This window comes from Pteropus alecto, unplaced genomic scaffold (assembly GCF_000325575.1).
Source record: "Pteropus alecto unplaced genomic scaffold, ASM32557v1 scaffold138, whole genome shotgun sequence".
Taxonomy (NCBI): domain Eukaryota; kingdom Metazoa; phylum Chordata; class Mammalia; order Chiroptera; family Pteropodidae; genus Pteropus; species Pteropus alecto.
This window is the reverse complement of record NW_006441525.1, coordinates 1,149,002-1,175,757: the sequence shown is the minus strand read 5'-3', so window position 1 is coordinate 1,175,757 and position 26,756 is coordinate 1,149,002. Positions and strand designations below refer to the sequence as shown.

Sequence of the window (26,756 nt, the reverse complement as noted above, 5' to 3'; positions counted from 1 at the left end):
GATGGACAGCAAAAGCCAGTGGCGGAGGCCGATGTACTGCTCCCAGAAGAGGAAGGGGTAGCCGTTGGGGTAGCTGGAGAGGCCCAGGCTTGTGTAGTTGTTGCAGATGGTTCTGACTTTTTCAATTGCTTCCACGAAGTCGGAGGTGTCACGCAAGCCATTGAGGTAGAAAGGGAACTGAGCATATTCGATGGGCTCTGCTGCTGGGACTGGACAGAGAAGGCGACAAGGAGAGAACCATGGGTTAGGGGCTCCCAGCAACACTGAAAAAGGCAAATGGATGCGATCCAGGCAGAGAAGAAATGTAACAAATTCCCACGGCTGGCCACACCAGATGTGCGCCCCTGGATTCTCCATAATTACAACGAACAGAGAGAAAGCGCTCTGCAAGAAAGTCTACTTACTGCACTTCTTTCAACATAAAGAACAAACAATATCAATGACAGTCTTCGGGTCTTTACAATTTTAATCTCTGGTTTAAAAAATTTTAAGCAATAATCAACCTTTGATATTTTGGGGGGGGGGAGAGGAGGAGCCTGTGATCTGTGTGTTTATTTAACCTTTGATTTTAAAGTTTTAGAAGCAGTCACTTTTGTAATGGGTCTAAACAACTTAAGAATTCAATTGTGGGAACATTTTTTGTTCAACTGACACAAGTGAAAATACTAAGTTCAAACTGTTTCACTCAATCACTTATGAGAACAAAATAACTCGAAAGTCATGCTTTACTGAGGAAAATGCTTAACTTTCTTATCCTTTTAGTGATCTAATACACTTAAACCTTCCATGCCTCTTTTCTAATGCAATGCTAAGTCTTCAGCAGCAGGGGAAGAAATCCTTACACAACGAGCATTTAGTTACTGCCGTTGTGTGTTCCAGACCCTTTGGGGTCATTCAGTTGACTTGCTAAACATGATTTGCCCTATTATAATCTCAACTATAAATTTTCATTAAGACAAGCCTTGGCTGCTTGCCACAAGGCTCTGGGGTTTAGATACAGGGACACACAACCCGCTTGCTCTCCAGACATGTTTGCAAAGGGACCCGTCTTCTTTCTCACGTCCTCCCTCAGCCTCATATCCAAGGTATAAGCTACTAATATCGCTAACATAAATGCAAATTAAATCCACACAGAACCACCTTTCAAAGTCAGGGCAGAGAGGTGAAAGGAAGAGGATGCTGCTGTATACAGACTTTTCTGTTCCAGTTTAAACAGCTTTGACAGAGTACAGGTGCTTGGTGGCTTATAGGAATGACCCAACTTGCCAAAAATCCCTTCAACACCAGAGTTGACAAAGTTAAGATAAACATATAATCCCCAGCGATAAAACTTTGCAATAGTAAAATAACACTCAACCTGGAGGCGTCCCCAGCTTTCACAGGGAACAGCTGGCATTAAAGAGAGATGCCTGGTGGACGTCTTAGAGTTAAAGCTACAAACGGAGATTAGAGACTCTTATTTCTCAATGTGATCGAGCATGGGTTGTATTCCATTACACATCCTCATCTGTCTCCTAGAGTTTTAAGCTAAATGAAATAGATTGTTCTGTTTACACTTTTGAACCCTGGGCAACGTCAGCACTCGAGGGCTGTGACCGAGCTTGGAAGAACAGGGTGGGACGGCTCCATAAGCTCTCGGGCCCTGGATGGAGGCTACTTACTTCTCAGCCTAGTTTCCGGCATGTAGTCGGCTTTGTCGTGGACCCACTCAGGACGGTGAGGCCGGATGTTGGCCTGGGAGGCGGCATAAGCCACGGGGTCGTTGCTGACCCAAGCGGTCAGGTAGATGTAGAAAGCGCTGGGATTAATGATGCCGTCTGCATCCACCAGGCGCCGTTTAGTCAACTGCAAAATGGGAAGAACAGAGGCCTTTCAAAGGAGGTTTGGGGTAAACAAACTCCTGCTTAGGGACAGAAGAGGCAGAGCCCTGTACCAACACTTATAACAAAGACTAGAATGCCCACTGTTTGCAAGTGTAGAAAATCCCATCAGAATACCTTTGGTTTCTTTCAAAATACACTGATCAGAGGATGCAAAAATCGGAGTGTTTATAACACACACACAGTTCTGCAGATGGCTGGGGAATCGACTGAACCAATTAAATCTGAATGCTAAAAGACTGTCTGCAGCCAAGGCAGAGAATGAACAATCTGGAGAAACATATTTATAGGAGGGAAAGGGGGTGGGGGAAACCTGGCAAGAATCCCCATACACGTCTGTGTGCAGTTAACCTCTGCTGTTAACACTGAAGGAAATGCCACCCAGTAAATGGAGGAGAGCTATAAAAATAAAACAACATCTGTATAAATTTTGCTAACACTAGACTCCTATGACCTGTGTATTCAAAAAATGCCCATCGCCAGAAAGTGGAGGGGACTGGCGCACAGCCAGTCTTTCTGGGTAATCTTATTTCTGAGAGAGGTGGTCACAAGTAGGATGCCACATCCTATGCTGGCCAAATACTATGCTTCCTCTAAAAGGTCTTGTGGGCGCTGCTTAGGTGAAAAACACTGTGAGACACACAGACACACACGTATATTTTTTTCCTGTTTACTTTAGGTTCAGGCCTGGTTCCAATGCTTTTGGTCTTTTTTAACAAAATGAAAAACACCAGTGACAGCAGTTAACGGAGAAAGAGTGAAGGAAGAAAAGAGAATGGAGGAAAATGAGGGAACTAAATTTCAGAGATCTGGATTCAATTAATCCACAGGATATGTAACAACTGTATGTCTTCAAGCCGTCTCTGGAATTGCATACTACATCTCATGGCCTCCGTGCATGCAGCACCCTTTTCTCCCTCCCAGGGAGAGGAAATGATGGGGAGTGGGGGGAGACCGGCCCAGTCACTTCTGTCTCAGGCGTCCCTGGCCCCTGAAGCCCACTGCAGGCCCTGGGGCGTGCCCTGCTATCTCTCAGACAGGCTCCTCTGCCCACATCCTGGTCAAATAGGACGGCATGGCGCATGCGGCCGTAAAGAACCGAGTTCACACTCCATAATAACTCTGAACAATGTACTTTGTAAATCTGTCACCTTTAATGCCAGCAAAAAAGGGGAGACAATAAACAGAGCTGCTAGGAAGATCATTAGCATGACGGTTTTCTGCCTGAAGGTGAAGCAAGTAAGCTACAAAGAGCAGAGGGAACAGGATCTGGGAAAGCCAGTAGTAAGTAGTGTTGGACTCATTTGAAATCTGAAGGGTCTAAACACAGTCCCCAACACGCCTGAGGAATCAAAAGGGATATCCTGGAATCAGTGTCACAGTGAAGGCACAAATGCAGGAGGAGCACGATTACCAAATGGAAACAGCTCTTGTTACTAAGGGGCGTGTGCAGAACCACCCACGAGTCTACGCAGATTCCAACGATCTGCATTTCCGTTAAGTCTCATTCAAGACAGAGCAAGCTGTCTGTTCTCTCCTTCTCTACCCCAAGGGCCCGGGAGACCCAAAGGAATCAAATGCAACAAATGCTCTCATCCTTGATCACCTCTCTGATCTCCTAACCCATACATCCACCCCAAATTCTGCTCATTCAAATGACAGCTACCTAATGACTCCATCTTTTAAAATTTGAATACAACCAAGACCAAAGCAGTAGCAAATGTTAGAATTCAAACTTGAATTCAAAAAGAACACAATATAGTATCTCTAACACCGAAAAGAGCCTTGACTGTACTTTTTAACAATTGCTCCGAAAGTAGGTAACACACTTGCCCCCACCTGACAGATGAGCAAAGGGAGGCTGTCTGACTTGCCTGTGGGCACACAATTAAGCTGGTGGGATAAAGTGAATTAGAGCCTATTGAATGTTCTTCCAGCCCCCGATGGCTCAGGTCTGCAGAAAACAGAGGCTGGGATTGCAGGCTGTGAACCAGTTTTCAATATGGGAGCTGCCCCACAGCTTTCTCACCGGTGCTCTCTGACACCCCACCGTGTAGGGCAGTGAGCGTACCTGACTGATGTCGATGGGTTTATCGCGGCTGCCAGTCTGCACCAGGAGTTTATAGGCAAGGACCCCATCGTCTGATCCATTTTTGTAATTGTTTGGCATGATTTTCCCAGTTTCCCAGTCGCTGTCGAATGCATCCTGAAGTCCTAAAAAAGGCAAGTGTGCATAATACATTACAACACCTCACAGGAATGACCCTGGTCCTAACAAGGTGGCTGAGGACTGAGAACAGGACACAATGGTGTGGGACAGCAAACCAGGACATTCTGTGTTCTAACTGTATTCGACTTCAAGTTCAAGGGATGCTTAGATTTTTCATGGATAAACTTCAGGTTGCTAATAACCATTGCTTCAAAGGTGGAAAGGGGGGTGGAATATTTGTTTCTAGAAAATAAATATACACGTTTTATCTCAGGAAATACAATTTAAAAACCTTCCTTTTTCTCCATAACTATTCCCAAAAGAAGCAAGAGAGAGCACAAGAGAGCAGGCGGGCTGGGGGAGGAAGACACACCAGGCTCACTGTGTCATGCCACCATCAGGAGCTGAGCCACAGGCTCTTCAATACAACCAGAATTCTACTGGGAGGGGGAAGAACACATTCAAACTCCCCACTTCAAACAGCAACTCAGCTGCTTCGAGCCCAGGGTGGGTGAACACGATTCTGTCAATTTGTTCCATCTGTTCGACTTGTGGAGCTAATACAAGTTGTGGGATCGGCTGCCAGGTTGTGTAAAGATCACAGCCAACACCTATTCACTCTCAACTGTTCTCTTCCTCTTTGCCACCCTTCCTCAGAAGAGGGGGTGTGGGGGAGAGGGCAGGCAGGGAGCTTGTGCACGCGTGTGTGTGCAGGGAAATACCTCACAGGGTAAATTTGGATCAGATTGAGAACAGGAAGCCACAGGCCAATACAAGGGGGCTCTGTGAGAACAGATGACAAACCGCAAGCCCGAGGAGGGGAAGGAAAGAGCTTTCTGGGCTTGGGGGATGGGCGAGCCCACCAGCCCACCACACACAGCTGCGCTTGGCCTCTGTAATCAAAACCATCATTACAGACCTGACGGTTTGGCTACAGCTGTAAAGAGATAAGCATGTTGGAAGAGAAAACAGGGCCCTGGTGACCTGGCCTTGGGGTCTGAACCATCCCGGTGTGCACACACTCTCCTCTAACACTCCCACCTCCTTTCCATCACCCTGCTCCCCCCGCAAATCACCTCCCAAGTAGAGCTCACGAGCCCCAGTAGCTCAGGAAACCACATCTTTTGAACAAGCTGCACACGCATAGGTTAGACGTGGCCAGTAAGGAGAAGGGTTCATTTCATTCCACGGTATGCCTCGAGTGACTTCAAAGACACTCCCCCCGCAAAATGGGTTCCATTAGTGATCAAAATGGTTAAGCTTCCTGGGGTTTAAAGTGGTGTGTGATGGGGGGAGGGGTGAGGAGGTGGGGGAAAGCACGGGACCCTGCCTCTCTGTCTCTCTTTAAACTAAACCTTCCTTCCGACATTGCTGTGGGCATTGTTTTTATACGAACAATTTGGGGATGAGGACTGTGGGCTCGGTGGTGAAAGAAGGCCCTGTTAGGGGGTGAGCATGTAGGAGTGGCAGGCAGGGAGACCACCGGGATGGCGGGCTCCCAAAGCTCAGACTGTTTTTCATGGCAAGGCATGCACACAACAAGCTGTATTGAACAGATGTTATTTTATTACCTAAAGCCTTTTTGTTGTTGTTGTTTTTGAAAAAAATAAACAGGAGAGGAAAAACAACCCCACCCCCCTAAAAAAAGAGGCCTGGTCTGTTTTCCTCACCATTATAGAATTTTCATCACTTTGTGGCTTGCATGGCACTTTAACCCTTTCCCTCTTGACCTGTTAATGCTGAGGAGCAGCTCAGGCTTCATATGAGCACTGCGCTGCCTAAGCATTTTACGCAGCATTTTACGCTGAATACCCCTGTTTAATTCCTACAACAACCTTGTGAGATTGCCCTCTTAGTACTATCACTCCCACTCTACAGATGAGGAACTAAGGCTTGGGAAGATACAGTCACTTAATGAAGACTACAAGCAGGCAAGTGTTGGAGCTAAGCTTTGGGCCTGGGCACCCTGATTTGGAGTTGGCTTGAAACACTGATGCTATAAATTGCCCTGAACACACCAGGAAGGATTTGTTAAAGACATGAATAAGATTAGCAGAATTAATTCGGGCACTAACAATGTCTGGTGGCAAACACGGAATCTCAAAACTCGAGTGCAGTTTTATGATATTTATGCACTAAGAACTTTGGGATACCCTAGAGAGAAACAAAGGAAAAAAGATCCAATTTGGGGAAGTCCGCCCTGCTGACAATTCAGGTCAATTCGTCATCCCTGCTGCTGGACCCCATATGACATTTGCTCTACATGGACTACAAAGATGAAGGAGAAATAGCCACTGACTTTACAGGAAATTTAAGTTTTTATAATTAGTATATTATTTTCGGACTAATTACCAAAAGCTTAAGTTTCAATGGGTTGGCACACACAATATATGATTCTGGACACAAAACAGGGACAAGGGACAAGGATTTGCTTCCACTGTCCCCTGGCCAACATTTTATAATTTAATACATGCACACTTCTTTTATAGCAAAACATGAAAAGTTCTAGCTAGAACTTCTCTCATTTTAGATATTTAATACTAAAAATTATTTCCTGGTGAAAAGTTCTGAGCTAATAATCCCAATTGCCAAATTTTGTTTGATATGGGTCTCTAAAAAGAAAACATTAAATTTCATTTGCCTAAGTAGTATAAAATACAAACAAATACCATTTGTACATGATGATGCACAGTGTGGCTTTTATCTCCAACTCGACCTTATTTACATGTGTATTTAAAGATGAAAAGGGGGATAATTTCCATACTGCAATTTTATGAGTCCAACCTCCAACCCCCAAGCTATTAAAATGTTGATAAAGACCAGTGAGATGACATGGTTTTAAAAGGTAATTCCATTAAAAACCAACGAGAGTCCCATCTATCACTTAACAACCACAGAAAATGTTTTGAAGGAAAGCTGATTCAAGGATAACTGCTTCTTTGCAGGAAATGTTCAAGGACCAAATCAACCACTCCACAGGCCTGAAATACATCTCGGCAGCCAATGGTCCCAGTATCTGGCCATTCTGTGTACAGTGCTCTACTGGACCTCCTACGAGTCAGATGGTTCTAAGGCTGGCTGGGACCCTGACTTGGGAGCATTAAATGAATCTCATTTGGTCTAGGTAGGTGCTGTTCACTTAGCAATCAAAACACAATCTAAACGCACCTTTTTCTCAAGTCCAACGGCTTTAGGTCTTTCAAGGGATGAAAGCACAGGGATAATTTACAATATGCTATAAAAGGTTAGTGCTCTCTGTACTGCTTGGAGTCAGTAATCCTCAGTCCCCTTCCCAAGCTCCGCCTAACATGCCAAAGGGATGGCTGAAGACACTGACATCAACTCCACAATAACCCTCCTTTGCTCAGATGCTGGCAGTGCACTGCACATCTCTTTGTCATTTGTGGCAAGTTATTTGCATGTCTTTGGTCAATGAGGGGAAAAATAAAAAGCAGGGAATCTCTCAACTGTCTGGTCCCCTTTTGACTCATTCTCCAAAAAAACAAACAAACAAACAAACAAAAAAAACAACAAAACAAAAAACTGCTTCCCAAACTACAGGGAAAAATAAGACTTGGAACAAATTCAAGTTAATCTCCCGAGCATGTTAAAATATAATATTAATATCGTGTATGTACTTCTCTTCGATTTCCTCAAAAAAGAGGTCAAATCCGGTATACGTGTAATGAACAAAAGTCTAAGAACACAAGTCAAAGCCAGAAACTGCACTGAACAATTCTCGATCGAACTCAAGTTGTTTACCATTCATGCAAACTTACAGGGAAACTGGCTGCTTAATTCTTACATACAAGTGTATTGACTTAAGACCAAAAAAGGCACTTAAATTTGTGTTTAAACGAGTCTAATTAAGTGGGAAATTAAGACAATCATTTGGATAACTTAAGCCAAAAAATGTTGAGGCCATAATTATTTGGATATTTCAGTAACAGCATTTTTGCTTAAATTGTGTGGATAATTATCTTGATTCTCCACTTCACTTTGCATGTGTCAACAGAGAATAAATGAACAGATGTTATTGGAATCACTGAATACATTCATATTCAGTCAGCAGTCAGGAGCAAATTTAGGGTTTTTTTTTTTTTTTTTGTAGTTGATGTGGATAATTATCTTGATTCTCCACTTCACTTTGCATGTGTCAACAGAGAATAAATGAACAGATGTTATTGGAATCACTGAATACATTCATATTCAGTCAGCAGTCAGGAGCAAATTTAGGGTTTTTTTTTTTTTTTTTCTGCAGTTGACTACTATTTCCTAGAAATGTTTCTAAGAGCAAGATAAGAAGCTAAAAAAGGGCATTTAAAAGAAGAATTTAATTATTTATGAAATCCTGTGAGATATGATTAAGCATTTATAAGTTTATTTTATGGCATTTTGTGTCAAATAAAAAGATGGTTAAATATGGAATTTTAAATTATATTTACTAAAGACGCAAAATCTACTGGTATAGTAAGCTATACTTTGGCAGTGAGTCAGCCTAGAGATTCCATCAACACTATTTTTATTTGGTGACCAAATTAGCCACCATCCCGCCAAAAAAGAGCACTAGAAGTATCTAGCTCTATGTTTTATAACACACTTTCCCATTTCCTAATGTGCACTCATAAATTCTCACAGAAGTTCCTGAGTCACCCAACGAATTGTTTGCATTGTTTTATAGGTAAAAGCCAGTTTTGGGAGGCTGCCCCAGAAACAGCCTACAAAAGAATTTTAAGCAACACTTAGGAGTCAATGAAACATGTCAATGTTACATTATAATCTAACACTTTAATAAAGTGAACAAAAGGAACTTGTAGAAGCTGAATGCACCAAACCAAATGGTGTACGTTTACAAAGGACGAACGCCCTCTAGCAGCGTCTTACCTTGGAGCCAGTCTCTGAAGTAGTGCAGCCACATTTTGGGAAGCTGTTTATTTTCTTCCAACATGACATACTTCACATTACTGAAACTCTTGTGAAGGTCGTAAAGTAAGTGCTGGATATTCGGGTAGTCTGCTTTCTGGGTGACTATATACATGTTGTAGAAAGAAAAGTATTTAAACTGTGCAGCAATAAAGTCGTATTCTCTGGTTTCCCGAGGCACAATGTCGGTAAGGTCCAGCCCGTCGCGAACTCGGGTGGTCCCATAAAGGCTGACCCCCAGCAAGCCCAGGAAAAGGAAGATCACCATGACCTGCAACAGAATAAGAGGCACAAGGTCAGACCCCGAGGGACATAACTGATTCTCCCTTGACAAAGAGAAGCTGTTTGGTTTAAACACGCCTCACTTTTACCACCACTCTGGCCCTGACATAGCATGTAGGGGTTGTTCTCCCAGAAGGGAAAACATAAAATCATAGTAACCACATTTTTAAACAACCTCATGAAGAAGAAAATGTTTAAAATGCAAGGAGTTGATCTAAATTCAGAGAAACACTTGCTACATAGAGATTCATTCCTGTAGAAGATGAGCTCATTGAAATGGCCCCACGCTCAATGGACTAACTCCTTAGGAGATCTGAAATGTATCACACTTGACGAATTCCAAAGGCGCCTGCTCAGTTACCCAATGAAGACAGGAAGAGTATTCTGTTTGGGTAGATTACCTTGGCTTTTGGTTTCAAGAGGAAAGGAGCATAGTGTTTCTCGGCAAAAGATGAGAGTGTCCACTTGGTGCAAGGGGGCTCAAGGCAGTGCAGGCTGGAGTCGGAGAACTGGGAGAGCAGGTCCCTTGTGGAGCTAGTGCTCTCGGGGCTCTGGCAGCTGAGGGTGTCCTGTGTCAGGGTGACAGGCTGCACGGAGATCTCGGAGCGCGGCTCGGCGGTGGTGTAGTACACGTGTGTGTGGGGGTCGTACTCCGTGCGGAGCTGCACTGTGGACTGCATGGTGATCTGTGTCTCGTGGGCGAAGCTGTGGCTGCTGTAGGGGGGCGGGGGGCTGGAGCGGGTGCTATCGTGAGTCTCCGTGTAGGCCTGAGGTTCAACCTGAATCACTCTGCTGACGCAGGGGCTGAAAGAGGGGAAAATGTGTTGCAATGGCCTACTCAAATGGGGAAATGGTGTTTTTTCTTTTTTTTTCTTTCGGCAATGACTGATAATATCCATTTTACACAGCTCTGACGTAGGAGAGAAACGGCCTACCGTTGAACTCCACAAACATCACATGATTTCTCTATCTGGACATAGACACGAGTAAGTCAGAGGAGGCCAAAGGGAAGGCTGATCCTGAATTTGGCTTACAAAATTAAGGTACATGCTGATGAACATCATCAAAGCATAATTCCTTAAAAGGAAAAAAAAACAAAAAAAACACCCAAAGGGCTATATTTTTCCCTGATGGGTGGTTTTTAACTTTTGTTCTGCCCTAATCCATAGAGATATGACACATTCCCAACAATGAGTAATGGTTTATGAAAGAAAGAACGAACCATGGGTATCATAACCGCAGGGCTGTGAGAATGTTCGGTCAGGAGAGTGGATGACCCCAGTGATTCCGCTCTCTCTCCAACCCCCACCGTAAGGAAGCATCCTCTGTCCATTACTTTTCCTACCTCCATCATATTCTGTTAAGTGCATTTCCTTCCAAGTCCACAAACTAACGTTCTCTAAACACTACCACTCTGTACCCAACAAATGAGGGCCACTGCAGCCAGAAAATGTACCTTGTAAAACAGCAGAAAATATCCAATCTCCTGTCCTCACGTCGATACAAATCCATGCTGAGAATGGCAGGAAAAATGAGCAGAACCATAGCAAAATTGAACACCACTACGACAGCCGCCTGGGAGCAGAAAAAAAAAAAATGTAGAGGTTACCATTACATCTCCTCCCAGAGAATTCTTGGAAAATAAAGGTGTATTAAATATCCTTCTTTCACTTCCCTACTGAAGTACTTAAACTTGAAAGAGATGTTAAAGTTTTCTCATCACTTTGCTTCTCTTTCATCAGTAAGAGACCATCTGACTGGACTAGGCCCCCATCATTCTGCTTCTTTCCATTGCTAATAACTCCATGAACCTGTAAGGTACAATATACAGGAACTAAACTAGCATCTTGCTAGCAACTTAACCAAAGATGCCAAGGCAGGACAGAGAAGATATTTGAGATGTTTTAATTTAAATCAGAAAGGAACATTTCCCTCTCAGAACATTTCTAAGAGTTCATGCAGCCCTAATCTTACACTTAAGAAAATTATATGTAAAGTAGATCGAGTAGATCAAAATGTCACCTTTAAAACATGAAATAAAATTTCAAACACGTCCCTTGAGGTTTTTAATAGGCACATTCCAAATAGCCTCTGGAGCGGCCTGTGGGGTGTGTGAGCACAGTAACATAAAAGGTCAAGGAGAGTTAAGCGGAAAGAAATTCCTGTGTGTGATTATAGTATGCAGAATAAATAAGTACAGATTCAAAAGTCACTCCATAACCTAGAATAAACACGGGGTAGATTCTGTAGTGCTTTGGCAAATCTCCTGCTGACCTAGTAAAAATTACACAATTGGGCTGTTAACAGGGAAAGTGAGTAGAGGACAGTTGAAAGGCATGGAGAGAAGCAGCACAATAAAAAAATGCAAGTGGAATGCTAAGCAACCAGGAAATCATCACAAATTTTTTTTGAAAATTATAACCTCTCGTGAAGTTTTTCAAAGAACTGCTTAGTTCTAAAATGTTCACAAACTAGGGCACTTATCTCAGGGCGAGAGAAGAAAACTTGATTATAACTGACACCTAACAAAATCAGAGAACAACTTCACAAAGGGATTTGTATAGTAACTGAACTTATCCTCAAGGTGCAAACCCGAGTTCTGGAGAGATGACTTTCGATAATTAATTCCCTGTCAAGTCTAACAATGCCAAAAAATAACCAAGAGGTTCCTTCAAAATATAGCCTGACCCCTCTCTTCTTAAGAAGTCTGCCATGAAATTTCTCACCAATTCCAATATACGAATGTATTCACTTGCCACTCGGTACTTTAAAAACCTGCCCCATATGCTTACATTAATAAGCAAATTGCTATTTTGACTAGAAGATTTATCTAAGAGACAAATACTTTAAAAAGAAAAGCCAGGGCACTGTGCTGGTTATTGGAGATACAATGATAAAATAAGACAAAATCTTGCTCTCAAAGACTGACATAGCCACATCTAATAAACAAATTACATTTCAGGCTGATAAATGTAATAAAAGCAAGCACAGTGTTACACAGTGGCTCACAAAAGGGAGAGAGCATGCATGCGGGGGTACATGTAGGGTGGATGGGGGTTGAGGAGCATGGTCAAGGAGGATCTCTCAGGGAGATGTACAAAAAAGACTCTGGCAGGACAGGAGAGGAAGGATGTGCCATGTGGAGAGAATCTGAAAGGCAGTGTCACCTGGCACAAGCCATTCAGCAATGCTGGGTTTACTCTGAGAAAAGAAAGGAGAAAAGAGGAGCCATAGGAGATCAGGTAGTTATACGTGATTTACTCGATTCTTACAGCAACCAGGAGGCAGATACTAGCATTGCTTTTGATGCTATCACCTAATAAAGACCTGATGAAGCAGAGGAAGGCCACCTGCTGGAGGTTACCCATACATCAGACTCAGACAGCAGGCTTGATGCCTAAGCTCTCAGTCCAACTGAGACCTGTTAAATCTGCGCACCCCCGGATGGGAGGGCCACCGGCGGGGTTAAGACTCCTGATCAAGCAAACAGTAGGGATGTTGGGAAGAATGGGTCTGATTCTCAAGGATTTTCCAGGAAAACTTAATCCTATGGGTGGAATCTTTTCGGCTTTTCTCATTACTACAGTCACATTTAGAATTCAGGAGTGCAATGCAGACAAGAAACTCTGAGTATCTCTGTTTGAACAAAAGTTCCTAAGGACGATGGCAGAGACTGTGAAAAGACAAGCCACACATGTGCACACACACGGCCCAGAATGACATTGATACTTTCCATAGGGGCGGGGGCAAGTATCTGATACAGACCTCATTCAACAATGAAGTCTGAAGGGCTCTGTCTCTTGGTGGAAATGGAGCAATGAGAGAAGAAACCCAAAGCAGTACCCCATCTAAACTCACTGTCAAATGCCTTATTATATGCACATGGAGAATGAAAATAACAGAACCCCAATATCCCCTAAAATGCACCAAAACAGTAAAAACAAACAAAAAGGAATTTTCAATAAAGAAGTGTCACCACTAGAACAAACAGGAGTTTAAGAAATTGTAAGTAAATCTGAAAAGATGTTGGGGAGGATCATGAGCTGTCAATCAACTCTAATTGCTGTGCTTAAAGGAAATGTCCCATTCCCTGCAAAGCATCTATGGTGGCCCCACTGAGACACTTGCAGAGCACCGAGACAAGCTGGCCTTGCCTAGGGGGGCCCTCATCTAAACCCTCTGACCACTTGGAACAATAAGGCATTCTGTTCCTGGAGTTCCATTGAAGAACAAACACCATTCAGTTACCAGCAGAGCCCCAGTGTAGGGCACCGGTTCCCAAAGAATTACAGCCGGTGCCACTGCTTTCTGGGATACAGGTGGCATTTGGATAGATGGATAGAGACTGACAAGGAGCTGTGAGGCAGTTTCTTTGGGGAAAAAAATTCTATATATTTTAGTTAGGCTACAAAATTGGAAAAGTTCAACAGGGAAAATTCCTAAGTTAACAGAGGTTTACTATTGGATAGAGCCACTTTAGGTCTCTGCATTTTGATGCTTAATCTGTACTATCCTGACTAAAGAAACACAAATGAATACAAAGAGTCACAACTTAACACAATTCATTAAAGGAAAAGAGAAGTTACATAACGGTCAATTTCAAATGTCAATACATTTAAAAGGGAATCAGTGTCAAAATTTCTGATGACTACTGCAAAACTCATGGAACATTCTTTTTTTTCCTTATGGTTTCTTCTTTTCCGGGCAGTAGGGGGGAAAGGGTATGTGTTTGTTTGTTTGACAGAGAATAAGCCAGTGTCATGAGAAGCCCCATTCTTTAATAAACGAGGACTCCTGGAAGCTGTAGATGCAGTTTTCAAAAGTGATACTCCAGAGCCTTGGAACAGAAATGCAAAACCCACAGTACTCATTTCATCTCAGTGCTTACCTTGGAAGAACTTAGCGTACTGGATTTTCTAAAAGACGTAAGGAAAACTCATGTAGCGTTTCAGACCACCACACCATAGGATATCATTAAAGGAGACTATGCCTTGATGAATCATCAGTGTGTACTGAGAGAGGACGAGAGAAAATGAGAGAGAACAAGAAGAAAAGAAGGAGTGTGAGGCAGAGCAGATAAAGAACAGTGAAGGAAAAGGCGAGCAGGAAGGAGAGAGGCGGGAGGACAGGGTCCCACTGCTAAAAGACTCTAGAACAATTCCAGAATCTGCTGCATATGAAACAAGAACAGGATATCAAAGGGAGCTGCGCAGATGCATGCCTGTGAAAAAAGGCATTCTACAGCTTCAGTGGTACCAATAATTCAGCAAGCATCTTTTACTTATCTTCCATGTTAGTAAGCAATTAGATATATTTTCATTTTCCTGAGCCTCTGTCCATTTCAGATGTAACATTATCAATTTATTCACTTACTATTTCTATTTATAGTATTACATGTATTTATAATAAACTTTTTTTATTTTTTAAAGTATTTTTTCTTTTGGAAGCTGGTAGCCATAGTGATTGGTACAAAACCTCTTTTCATGTTACATCTAACACTTAATATTAAATAAGGCTAGTGTCCCAACACAGTAGGCTCATTAGTTGATTAGGTCTTTATCAGTAATGAGTGAAATGCAATTCAAATATGAAGATTAAAAAAGAGCTAAACATGTTGACAAAAATATAAACAGAAACTTAATTTATGATTTGGCGGTTTCTCTTCCTGGTCACAATCCTTAGAACCTTTCAGTGATTAAAGAGAATAAAGCACTATGAATAAGCTGGGTGTAGTAACAATTTTCAAAGTGACATCGAAAGTAGTTTCCTTTAAAAACCTGACCGTCTTATAAATTACAATCATACTGTAAAACAAAAAAAAAAAAAATAAAGGAAAAGCCGCTGCTCCTTTAATCTTTCTTGGAAACTAGTGGAAGCTTTACAATTTGAATTTAATTCACAAAATTTCAATAATATCCTTGAGATATCAAAACCCTAAAACCACTTCGGGCTTCGGAAGACCAAAAAGTGGTCAAGTCGCTGTCCTTATCTGCTGAACTGATGAACGTCAGGATTCCTGTGAGTTTCCAACAGCTGCAGAGCAATGCCAAGTTCTGCAGACCGAGCACCAACAGACCACAGCTGCAGCCCCAGTCTAGAAAACTCTCCATCCTTCAATGTACGTAAGCTGGCTCTTTGTTTAAAAAAATATCTTGATGGCCTCTAAGTGTGAAAGGGCCTCGTTTGGAAAGAGAGAGTAGTACAATGTGGGAGCCAAATTGCTCTGCATAAAGAATGAAAAGGAATTTTGAGTTTTCTTGGGCAGCCTGGGAGGGGAGTTAGGGACCAAAAGAAAAGAGAAGAGGGGACAAGAGTCTGTGGAAGCTAACTAAGGAAAGGAGGTGGCAAGGCCCCTCAATGAACCCTCTTGCAGGCAGAGAACAGCCAACACATTCTCACACAGTGGTGTCTAATGCTCAGTTTTAAGTTGTCACCTAGCCTGAGCTAATGCAACCTCCTCTTCATTGTCAATGAAGTCTGCTCTATATAGCTGCTTTGTGTTAGGGCTGCTTCAAGGAAATCAGGAGAGAAGTTGGCATGCTTGGGAAGTAAGCACAGAAACTAATATAGTGGTTTAGAGGTAGAAACGGCCAGGAAGTGTGCTGTACCGTGCATGAATCCAGAGGACTCCTGCCTATCTGGAGTAGGGGCCTACTGGTATCCCACATGGAGCAGCCCTGGTACCATTTTAGTTTAACTAAAAGGAAAGGGCAACTTCCTAAGGCAGGGGTCCCCAACCCCTGAGCCGCAGACTGGTGCAGATTGGTACCGCTCAGTGGCCTGTTAGGAGGAACCTGGCTGCACAGCAGGTGAGTGGCTGGTGCGTGAGCAAAGCTTTGTATGTATTTGCAGCCACTCCTCAGTGCTAGCATCACCGCCTCAGATCATTAGGCATTAGATTCTCAAAGGAGCACTAGTCCCTGGTGCCAAAAAGGTTGGGGGCCATTGCCCTAAGGGACCATACCTTGAGGATACCCAGACCAAGGGACCATAGCTTGAGGATACCCAGAACATGGGCATTTTAGGAAGGAAAGTATCCTAAAATTTTTTTTTAGAGGGAATGTCAGATTTATCGTTTAAAGAAACATCTGGCCATAAAGAGAGTCCAAAATGCTGGCATGTTACTTCACTTCATGGCAATGGTGGAGATGCTCAGTGTCACTGCAGTGTTCACACAGATTTAATCACTGTAAACTCACCTGGAGGGAAAAGGCCCGCAGAGCGGGAATCGGGATCAACGCGGCCATAAAGAAGGCTGTGACGTTGCTGATGGATGTGAGGGCCACGCTGGCTCCTGTGCGCTTGAGGCACTCCCCGGTCCTGTCCTGAGGACAAGAAACCACAGTGCTGAGAGCTGCACAGGGAAGGGTTTCCTCAGAGCACAGACTATGAACAATTTAAATCTCAGCAAAATAAGACAACTGATAGTCTAAAGCACTGACATTAGGGAATATGAAAGGGATATATATCTCTGCCTTTCTCCCTAACACCGGCACTGAAAATGTTTTCAGTACTGTCTACACAGTCACATGTTGTTTGTAGTTATTACTATCCAAAACACAAACTGCAAGATAATGATTTAAGTAAATTTTTAATATGATTTAAAAGGAGGTGGGCACCAAGTGATAAAAAAAACCCTAGAGAAACAAAAGTGTAGTTTGGAATATATTTCCTGAGCTTCTTCTAACTTAGTTCACTCATTTACAGCCAGTAACCCGTCGTCTGACTTGGGATGAAACTACTTTGAGGCCAGATTGAGAAAAATGAAAAGACAAATATTTAAGAACAGAGGGGACTTAGGCTGTCCCCAAACCTTTTTTCTTTTGTTTTTTTCTATTACCTCAAAAGGGATCCTTTTATTCTGTCCTGTTTCACTAAATGCATGTGCCAGAAGGAAAACATCATCCACACCAACACCAAGAGCAAGAAATGGCAAAACCTAAAGTGACAACAAAGGACAGTAGATTAGACATGTGAGGTCTAATTCTGATCATTCTAAAGCTATTTAAAGCATTGCCACCAGTGTCCCCAGTGGCTACCCAAGGACAGCTTACATTAATTCATGGTGAAAAATCAAGTTTTTTATCTGACAGTTAAATCCCTAAAGTCTAGCAGTTTTAGCTCGCAGTAGATATTGTACATTTCTATTTCTAAGCCTCACATACAAATTTTTTTTAAGCTAGTAAATGAGAAGAAATATAACTCACATAAAGCAGTGATTCTCAGAGCATGATCAGCATCATTGGGAATTGGTTAGAAATGCAAATTTTCCAACCCCATCCCAGGCCAAATGAATTAGAATCTCTGGGGGTGGGGCCCAGCAATCTGAGTTTTCATAAGCCCTCCAGGTGATTCTAACTAACACACACTAAAGTTCGAGAACCATTGCTTTAATAAATCATCTAAATTCCACTGATAAGTGAAGCAACAAGCACATTCAGATCTTCTGCCCACGGCCAACCGGGAGCAGTCCATTTAGAGGCACAACTCCCTTGAGAAATGTGGCATCCTAGTGGAAAAGGCTGGAAGACCCTTTAGGTGACACGGACACACAGGAGGCCATGTAGGAGGCCAGAGCCCGGGGAGGAGTATTGGTCAACAAAGCAGATGGATGGCTCCTTTAGTACCTGAGTTGTTGCAGCGTTAAAGGAAATCCCGATCAATGAGCACAGGCCCAATCCTGCAGCCACTGACAGTGCAACCAACAGGACGCCAGCCAGCCCCACGGCACCCTGGGACTTGGAGCAGTCCCAGCGCAGCATGGTTAAACAGGCATAGGCAAGCTGCAAGCAGAACCATTGGGGTGGGGGTGGGGGTGGGGGTGGGGAGGAGATAAAGGGGAATGGGAGGAGGGGAGAGAAGGGGGAGGGGGAAGACACAAAACAAAAGCCAAACATTAGAATGTGTAAGGATTCTAATGTTTTCCCCCACCCGTCACCCCATATCAAAACGTAGAACTTATGAAATCCAACAACAAAAATTTACATTACAGACATCACATGAAATGATACAAGTCAAAGACGGGCAAACTGCAAATGAGAAAAAATGCTTTACACGACCACTTTTCAAACTGTTATGAAGGGAGGAGCTCTCTCTTAGATGCACATGTGTGTTAAGAGCAGTTAAAAAGCAGGAGCCGTCATGGAAAGGTAAAAACCAAAAACCAAAATAAACCCAAACCCCTAGGAGAACTGAACTGATTTTTACCATCAGTAAGTAGCCACTGGCCACTCGGATGACACTGACATCTGAGAAGGATTTGAGGATGTCGTCCAGGGTCGTCGTGGTAAAGGAAAGCACCTTCTGAGTGGAATTCTGGGCGACGCTTTGATGAACCACCTGTGGCCACAACATGAAAATGAGTCCCAAATGGAATTAAAGCTTCAATGAGCTTCAACGGCACATGTCTCCTCCACTTACCCACCATTTCTTTTTCTGATTCATTATAAAGAGTTCTACATGATTCAAGTTTGAACTTGGATGCACATTAAATGACCCTGGGCCTGGGACAGTGAAGGTGACCACTAATCAAGTAAGAATGTGGTGCTGAGGTGAGCTGGTGTCACTGAAGTTCACTGCCAGTGCTTTATTTACTTTATGTAGAAGACTGCTATTCCCCTCACCATCACTCTACAACTGATTTTCAGTCCCATCAGTTGCCCGTAATCCAAAACAACTCATTCTTACGGGCACTCCTCCCCCCTTCATTTGCTGGCCACTTTTAAAAGGTCGTATGCAGCTCCGTAGAGGTCACTGCTTGGGAAACAAAGGCCAGCTCCTGTCACATGACCTAACCAAGGGGACTGCAGCTGTGAACAGATTCTATGCCTTGCTAATGTTTTCCAGACACCTTTTCTTGCTGAGCGTTTTTAAAAACACTGTTATGCCTTAGTTCTGGAGTTCAGAACTGGTTACTCAAAATGTTCCAGGGCACCCCAATCAGAATTAGCTTCACCCAGATATTAAGATTTTCAATATCAAAGAAAGGGAAAAAAGTTTTCATCCCACTAAGTTCCCAGAATTACAAACTGTTTTGAAAATAAATTTTAATTTAAACAAGTTTTAAAGTGTCATGCAAATGAAATATTTATTCACTAATCCTGTACCCAGGTTCAAATGTGGGCATCAGAACGCTGGCGATTTACCTCCACGTATGTTCTCTGCCAAGCCTCTAGGATGGCTGCTGCCTTATCCTCGTTCCAGTTGATATGCGAAACATACTCATACCCCTTGAAGTGTTCGTACATCTGCTTGGGAGTCATTAACTGAAACATGGTCTGCAAGGCATGGGCACTGCAGCGGGAGAGAAGGCATAGATTAGCACCCCCAGGAAGCAGCTCTCACTGTGTAAAATCCCCAAGAGCACCCCCAACTCACCTGCAGTCATTCTATCCTTCCACATGAGCACATGTTTCCATTAAAATGGGACCTGAATGGTTATTTTATGTAACAGATTGATGTACCATATTAAAGGTGTAACCTTACAAACCTTTTACAGATAGACCCCAAAATTAAATTAATAAGCAATTTCCTTTCTCAGTTTCTATTCAGTGAAACAGGAAGAGTAGAGGAGTAGATAGCTTGACCAGATATGCTGGCTCACCCCTGCACACTCACTTGTGCAGAAATCCCAGACGATGACTCTCTCATGGGAGAAACCTCAGACAGTGTGCCTGACACTTGCCGGAGCAGAGTCCACAAGTGCACAGAGGATAATCTTTGGTTAGCTGTCATTTGTTGGTCTTTTCTTTTACAGGCTATGATGAAGTTTAGCTCATATCATTTAACTCTATATGCTATGACCAGCGTCTCTTGCCTGTTTTACACTTGCCCTGACTTTCTACATAATGGGCAGATCTAAAAAACCCTATGGTCATTAACTATAGTCTGGATGACAATGACAAATCTGCTCTCAAAAAATTACCCACAAGGTGCCTTTTGAGCTGGTCTGGTTTGCTAACATTTCTTAATATTCTATTACAGCGGACGGCTAGCGAGGATAACATTTAAGTATTAATACAAATACACCTGCATATGTCAGAAGGGAAGTGGGTTCTCAGAACAGGATAAAAATGAGATGGCTTAGATTTTCCTCTATGTGTTAGATTACCTGACAAGCTTCCCAGTGCTGTTCTTGACCGTGCCACCCACAATCAGCTCCTCCTGCCAGTGCATATACTTCCTGGATAACCCATGACATCCGCCATTCAAAACAAGGGCCATATCAAGAGGCTAAAATAGAAAGACAGCCACATAATTACGAGAATTAGCAGGCAGGTCACATGCCTTGTTAAAATCCAGTGCATTCAGGGCTTGTTTGTTTCAGAGAGAGCATTAAAAACAAGGCTAATGAGAGGCGTATGGCAAATCTTACAGCAAAATTTCACTCTATAAACAAACTTAGTTCCATAAAAAAGTCACTGAGAATGAAATCTTACAAATGAAAATAATAAAACAAAAAATGAGGGGAAACATCACATTTTTCTCTCTGCCCATCTGGAGAAGAATGTACTCACTTTGGTTGCATTTTTGTTGGGGGCTGTGGCGGGGCAGTCTGGATCAGCCGGATTGAGGCAGGGCCGGTCCATGTAACCATGACCAACTTCTGCCTTATTCAGCATTTCCTCCCAGCTGTCCACTTGATAGTTTATTTTCTTTAACTCTTCTAGGAATTCCAAAGGGTCAAAGTTTGTCCACTGCAAAGGAGGCTTACCTCTGTGAAAGAAATTAGGAGGCAAGACAATGAAAAGAGGCTTCTAAACCCTTAGTGAAATAACAAGACTACATGTATTGCATATACTGCATCCGATTACACGAGGCTTTTTAGTAATGCTGCCATTCTAGGACCCTGGCATAAAAAATGCTCCTTTCAAGTCAGGAAAATAACTCATGAATGAAGATGGCAGGCAGAGAACTGATAAATGAACGAAGGCACAAAGAATCTTTACTTGCTGATATATCGTTTTTAATACCTAAAAACAAAATTAGTTAGTGGCTGGTAAGCAGAAGACTGAGATTCAAAATTAAGACCAAAAAAGGGGGGTGAGGGTGCACAATGTCAAATTAGCACTTGCCAGCCTAATAAATGCTTTGTCTATGTCGTCAATCAAAATATTTGATCTCCATTACCTGCAATAATCCCATACTTATGAGCTCTCCCTGACAGCCTGGCAGTCAACCCCGTAAGCCCCCTGCTGCCTCTGCCATCACCGCCATCAAGGCCACTTCCCCCCACACTCACTTTTGAATTTGTGCTGTTGACAGACCAGAAAGGCTTTTGGCTGCCTGTTATGTGGTTCAAACCACACTGTAGCTGCTTAACCAGGCTGAAGTCATTATTCAGAATCTCCCAACCAGAAAACACAAAACCCCTTATTTCCCATCTAAAACTGTACACTGAAGGTCAGGGTATGGCCACTGCAAATTGCTTTTGCAGATATGTGCAAGCTAGGACAGAAACAATAACCCAAGCACTAACTCTTGCATAATTAACTGAAAATGTCGACACTGATTAACAATTATTCTTTAAATGGTTCGGTGTATATAATATCCAACTGCTAAACTGTGAAGCATCCTCTACCAGGGGCCTTCAGATAGCAGATTTCCCCCTTAAATGTCATTAATGTGATCCAAAGGAAAGTTAGCATTTTACTTTGCAGGAAGATCTTGAATTTTAACTCAAAATGTTTAGTTCTGACATGTACTCACTAATAAGTTCTCTCCTTAAAAGATAAGTTAAACCTACTTGAGTGCCTAATCTGCAAAACTGCAAACATTTTTAAGAGCTAAAAAAATCACACATTCACCAAAATCATTTGCATTTTATTTGCATATAAATAGGCTGGTAAAGTGAATGAAATTTAATGATGCCTACAGAACTTTTTTTGAAGAGAAAAAATATTCTGAAGTCCTATCTCTTCCAACTATTCATTCAAAGAATACACATGTAATTTCAACGTTTTTATTTCTTGTTTAAAACTGAAATAAACAATGATAAAGTAACATGAGAAACATTCTAGAGCCTAGAAATCACAGACAACAGAAAATAAGATGATACACTTACAGTAGGTATGCTGTCCCCGATTGTAACTTGGCCCCTTCCCAAAAGCAGTCCAAAGGTGTAATGATTAAACAAGGGTAAAGATATTCTATTATCTGTCAAAGTTAACAAGAAGAGGCTATGCATTAGGCTAACACACACCACTAGGATGGTTTCAGAATTCCTGAGAATTTTTTTTGCGAACAAAAAGAAAACATACCTGATCCATGTAACCTGTTTCTGTGATAAGTTCTCCAGATTTGTAACACAAATGTTCTAATTTCCACTGCCTATTAAATAGCAGAGACAAAAATTTCTCATTGTAATAAAGTGTGGAAATCAGCACAAAATCAGAACTATAGAACATACAAAGAATGGCAATTTTGATCACTTTTAAGTATCTGTCAAAACGAGCAGAGCTTTTGCCAAGTAGAGACCCAACAAGCTTGCTTTAATGAATAGATAATACTCAATTGTAATTAACATGTGGGGCGTTTATGTAAATGATGCTATCAAAGTACTAGAGAAGTCTTGTTCTCTTAAGTGTTCTCCCAATAATCTTGTTTACACCATTAATCTGCTTTTCACATACATTAAACAACTTCAGGGCAGATAACTCAGAGCTGAATTGTCACAAATTCAAAATAAGTGGGGACTAAATCAGTAAGGATTATAACGTATTAACATATATTCAGGTGCGGAAATATTACTGACTTTTTTTTTTACTGGCAGATAATGGCCTTATTAACAGAAAGTGTTCAAAATGAACTTTCCTGCTCTTAACTCTGGAAGCTACAAAGCATTGCCAGGTAGATCAATTTTCCACTTTATAGCCTTCTTGTCCTATCAAAATGATATTAAATATAATGATCAATAATTACCTCTTTTATCTATCATCTACATATTATTATAGCATTCTGTTACCCCTAGAAGAGCGCTATATAAAACCCATGCCTTTAGGGAGATAAGTCTAATTCAAAAAAAGGAAATTTGGAGACAGTGGGGATGGGAAATCCAAAAGAAGAAGAAGGAAAAAAAATCCTTCCAAACTGCTCTTCTGGTCACCCTAAGAAGCACTCTGGACTTTGTCCTCTTTCCTGTGCACCTGCCCACCCATCCCTTAGCTCTGTGCTAAAACGGCATCTTTCTGCTAAGCTTTCTTTGGCCAGTACAATTAAATGACTCCTTTCTCTTGAAAATTTTGGAGCACTAAGTTGGTCAGATCTCCTGCATGACACCTGGAGCACCTGCAATGGGGACTGCCTGTGTTTGGCTTTGTACCTGCTTATCTGTATTGAGATCTTTCTTCTTCTCCCTAACCAGACTGTTGGCTCCTAAGAGTAGGACCCAAGATATCCATCCATCATCCATCTACCCACCCACCCCTCTATATCTTTATATTTTAATTCTACATAGCGTCAACAGAGGCTATCTAGCATGAGTAGGTTTCTAACTTAATATCACTTGATCAATTAATTCTTAATTCCCCCTTCTTGAGAAGGGCATGGCTGTGCATAAGGAAAAAACAAAAAAACAAAATGCCCAACACTGCCTAATTGTATCAATCTAATTCTCCATTTTCTCACTTGAAATATTAGATGGGTTGAACTAGGTGTTCTTTAAAGTTCATTTCAATGCATAAAAGTTCTCTGGTTCCATCTCAGCTTAAGAGTGTAATTTCATAGTACAGATGTGCACATTTTCTCCTTAGGTGTGTAAGTGACAAGCCCCCTCACAGTAGGTTCCCATTATATTAAGAATGCATCCAACATGCTCACAGTGGCCCTGTGACACCCATTTCCCACTTGCAAACTTCGCAAAACTGCACTGGGTGGTTGCTTCCCCAACAGTGCTCCTGACAGACTGGGAAGGCTATGTTGGTAAGAGCCAGGATGTGCTGTGCTCTCCAGCCAAATCTGCCTGACAAAAGTGCTAAAATACCTCCTTACATTTCTGAGAGCCCTTTCATATACACATATATCTGCCTCTGTTCTGGGAAACTCCTGAAGGTCATGGAGCAAACATGATTATGGCTTAGTTTACGGATGAAGAAACAAGAGTATGCCAAAGATATGTGACTTGGTCCCAGGTCATGCTGGGCCCTAGGATCCTGTCCTCCAGCCAGATCCAGTTAAGACCACAAGAAGTGGTGGTTACAGCAGAGATATGCACAGATTTTCATTTTATTTTCTCCCTCATTCTCCCTGGCCACTGACTATGTGTCTACATTGCTACTTTACTCTGTCTGTGGAAAATAAATCGTAATGGCCAACCACTCAGTTAAGAGGTGGTGAAAGCCTACTGGGGTGGGCTGGACTTATATAAATGTCAACTCAGTGGTTCCCTGGAAATGGGAGTTAGTGATAGTCATTTTGACAGTTCAGGGAGGAGGTCCAGTTGAAATTCATCAATTCAGGTAGTCAGGCAATCAACGAACTCCAAGTGTCTGCCCTGATCTAAATGCTGTATAAAAATGAACAAGATGTAGTCCCTGCCCTAAATAACTCACAGTTCAGATAGATAAGAAAAAGTGCTGTTAGTTTTGTTACACAACTCTTCCTATGCTGTTACTATACCTACAGGGTTATTACATTAGCCATGAAGCTAACTGGTAATATTTTGTAAAGTTGTATATGTGTCTACCTTATTCCACCTGTCAGTAGCAATTCACCATAGTGGCTCAAGCCCCTATTTGCTTTGTGACACATACCAACAACTATCAATATCTTCAGTGAATACAAAGTAAGAAGTAACTTCTTTTTCTTTTCTAGTCTTTACTTATTCCTTATAAGTTGACCACAGGCAATTCAAAATCTAACTGTCCTAAAAACATATATAGCCACCCAAATGGCTCCTTGAAGGATCATACTCATTTGGGTATAGCGGCAGGACACTAACCGAAAATACATTATAAAGTACTGTATTTGGTTGGTTACCAAACTCTGGAAACAAATCAAGATTTTAGAAAAATCATTTCATTAAAAAATGATATAAATGAACACCCCAGGCATATTTCCAGGGCAACCTTATTTACTAAAACAAAGGGGCCTATGCCAGCAGCCCCTTCCTACCACCTTACCTGTTATACATATAAACGTGGACCCGGCTGGCCTGGAGTGCCGAGTCCAGATGTTGGCGGAGCGCTTCTGTGGTCAGGACATTAGCACCTTCTTCTTTCGGGGTCTGAATCATGAGTTGAGGATTAAACATAGCCTCTTCTCCAATCTTCTGGCGAGTATAATTTAATTCGCGACTCACTCGTCCACCAACTGACAAACGTAAAGGTTTCAATTAGAACAGCAAACCCCCCACAAATTCATGTTCCATCTGTTATCTCACTAAGAAGCACAGGATACATGATAAATACACTCTGGCCATGAAAATACATGACTGATGTTTGAGGAATAACATTTGTGTTATTGTTATCGACAATGTTAACTTTACCAATAATAAACACAAAAAAATACTCACTAAATCCATTAACAACTGTCCTGCCTGTTACATGCACCAATCTAATGCGTACGTGCTTTGTGCACCTTCTAACTAATGCACTGTATGTACAAAGGGAGAAGGTGGCAGGAAAACTTGAGACACCTTTTCCTTGCAGACCAGACCAAATACCTCTGCTGCAATTTCTTTCACTTGTATAAACAACGCTCCCCTGCAGCACATTTCAGGATAAATGGCTTCAATTTATACTCTTCTAAAGAATCTAAGCAAAGGTAACAAGGAAATGTTTCTCCTTGTGGAAAAAGAAACAAGTAAAGGTGACAAATGTGTATTCGGCACAAAACTTGCCAGGAGAAGATGAAGAGGATTCACAGATGCACGCAGGGAAATCCTACTGGAGAGGAACCAAATGTGTCAGGAGTGGCTGTCATGGGCCGGCCCTGGAACCTGGTTCCAGCAGACTTACCTGGTCAGCACTCAGAAAACATAGATGCCAGGTTCTAAGCCACCTGGAGGCCAGCAGCCTGTGTTCCAGGAGCTCCCCAGATGATTCTGAACCTGCTAATGAGGCCAGTACTGGCCTCAGCACCAACTTGGCCCTCCAATAGGCTGGCCAAAGTTGGGCATGCTAGGAGCCAGTGCAAGGAGGCACTTGAGGTACTTGTGACGTTGTTGCTGCAAACTGCTTTTTTGTCTTCTTCCTCAGGTCCTAGGTTGTATTTCAATTATGGTTTTAGAACAGTCCAAGCTCAGAATGCTGAACCTGGCTGGGAGGTATGGTGGGAAGGAAGGGGAGGGGTGGGGAGTAGAGTGGTGAGGTCAAGCCCTGAAGGGTGTTTTGATCTCATTCAGTCAAGAATAAGGGGCTGGAAGAGAAGGGGCTGGGAGGAGCAACAGAGAATCCTAGAGCCCCCTCCCCACACACAACTCCAAGGCCTACAAGTGAGTCTGAATAGTTCCTGAAGGCATTGAT

General features: G+C 42.4%; 1 protein-coding gene across 1 annotated transcript in view; it reads right to left on the bottom strand.

Moving 5' to 3' along the window:
* Positions 1–26,756, bottom strand: part of PTCH1 (patched 1) — a 69,523-nt gene that overhangs the window by 15,200 nt on the left and 27,567 nt on the right. Inside the window, 16 exon segments of the mRNA XM_015594792.2 lie at positions 8–209; positions 1,662–1,845; positions 3,952–4,094; positions 8,974–9,283; positions 9,696–10,098; positions 10,751–10,869; positions 16,494–16,619; positions 17,135–17,233; positions 17,922–18,077; positions 18,502–18,633; positions 19,440–19,587; positions 20,405–20,526; positions 20,811–21,009; positions 22,358–22,449; positions 22,554–22,623; positions 25,413–25,602. Of these exon segments, the coding sequence (XP_015450278.1) occupies positions 8–209; positions 1,662–1,845; positions 3,952–4,094; positions 8,974–9,283; positions 9,696–10,098; positions 10,751–10,869; positions 16,494–16,619; positions 17,135–17,233; positions 17,922–18,077; positions 18,502–18,633; positions 19,440–19,587; positions 20,405–20,526; positions 20,811–21,009; positions 22,358–22,449; positions 22,554–22,623; positions 25,413–25,602 (2,695 nt within the window).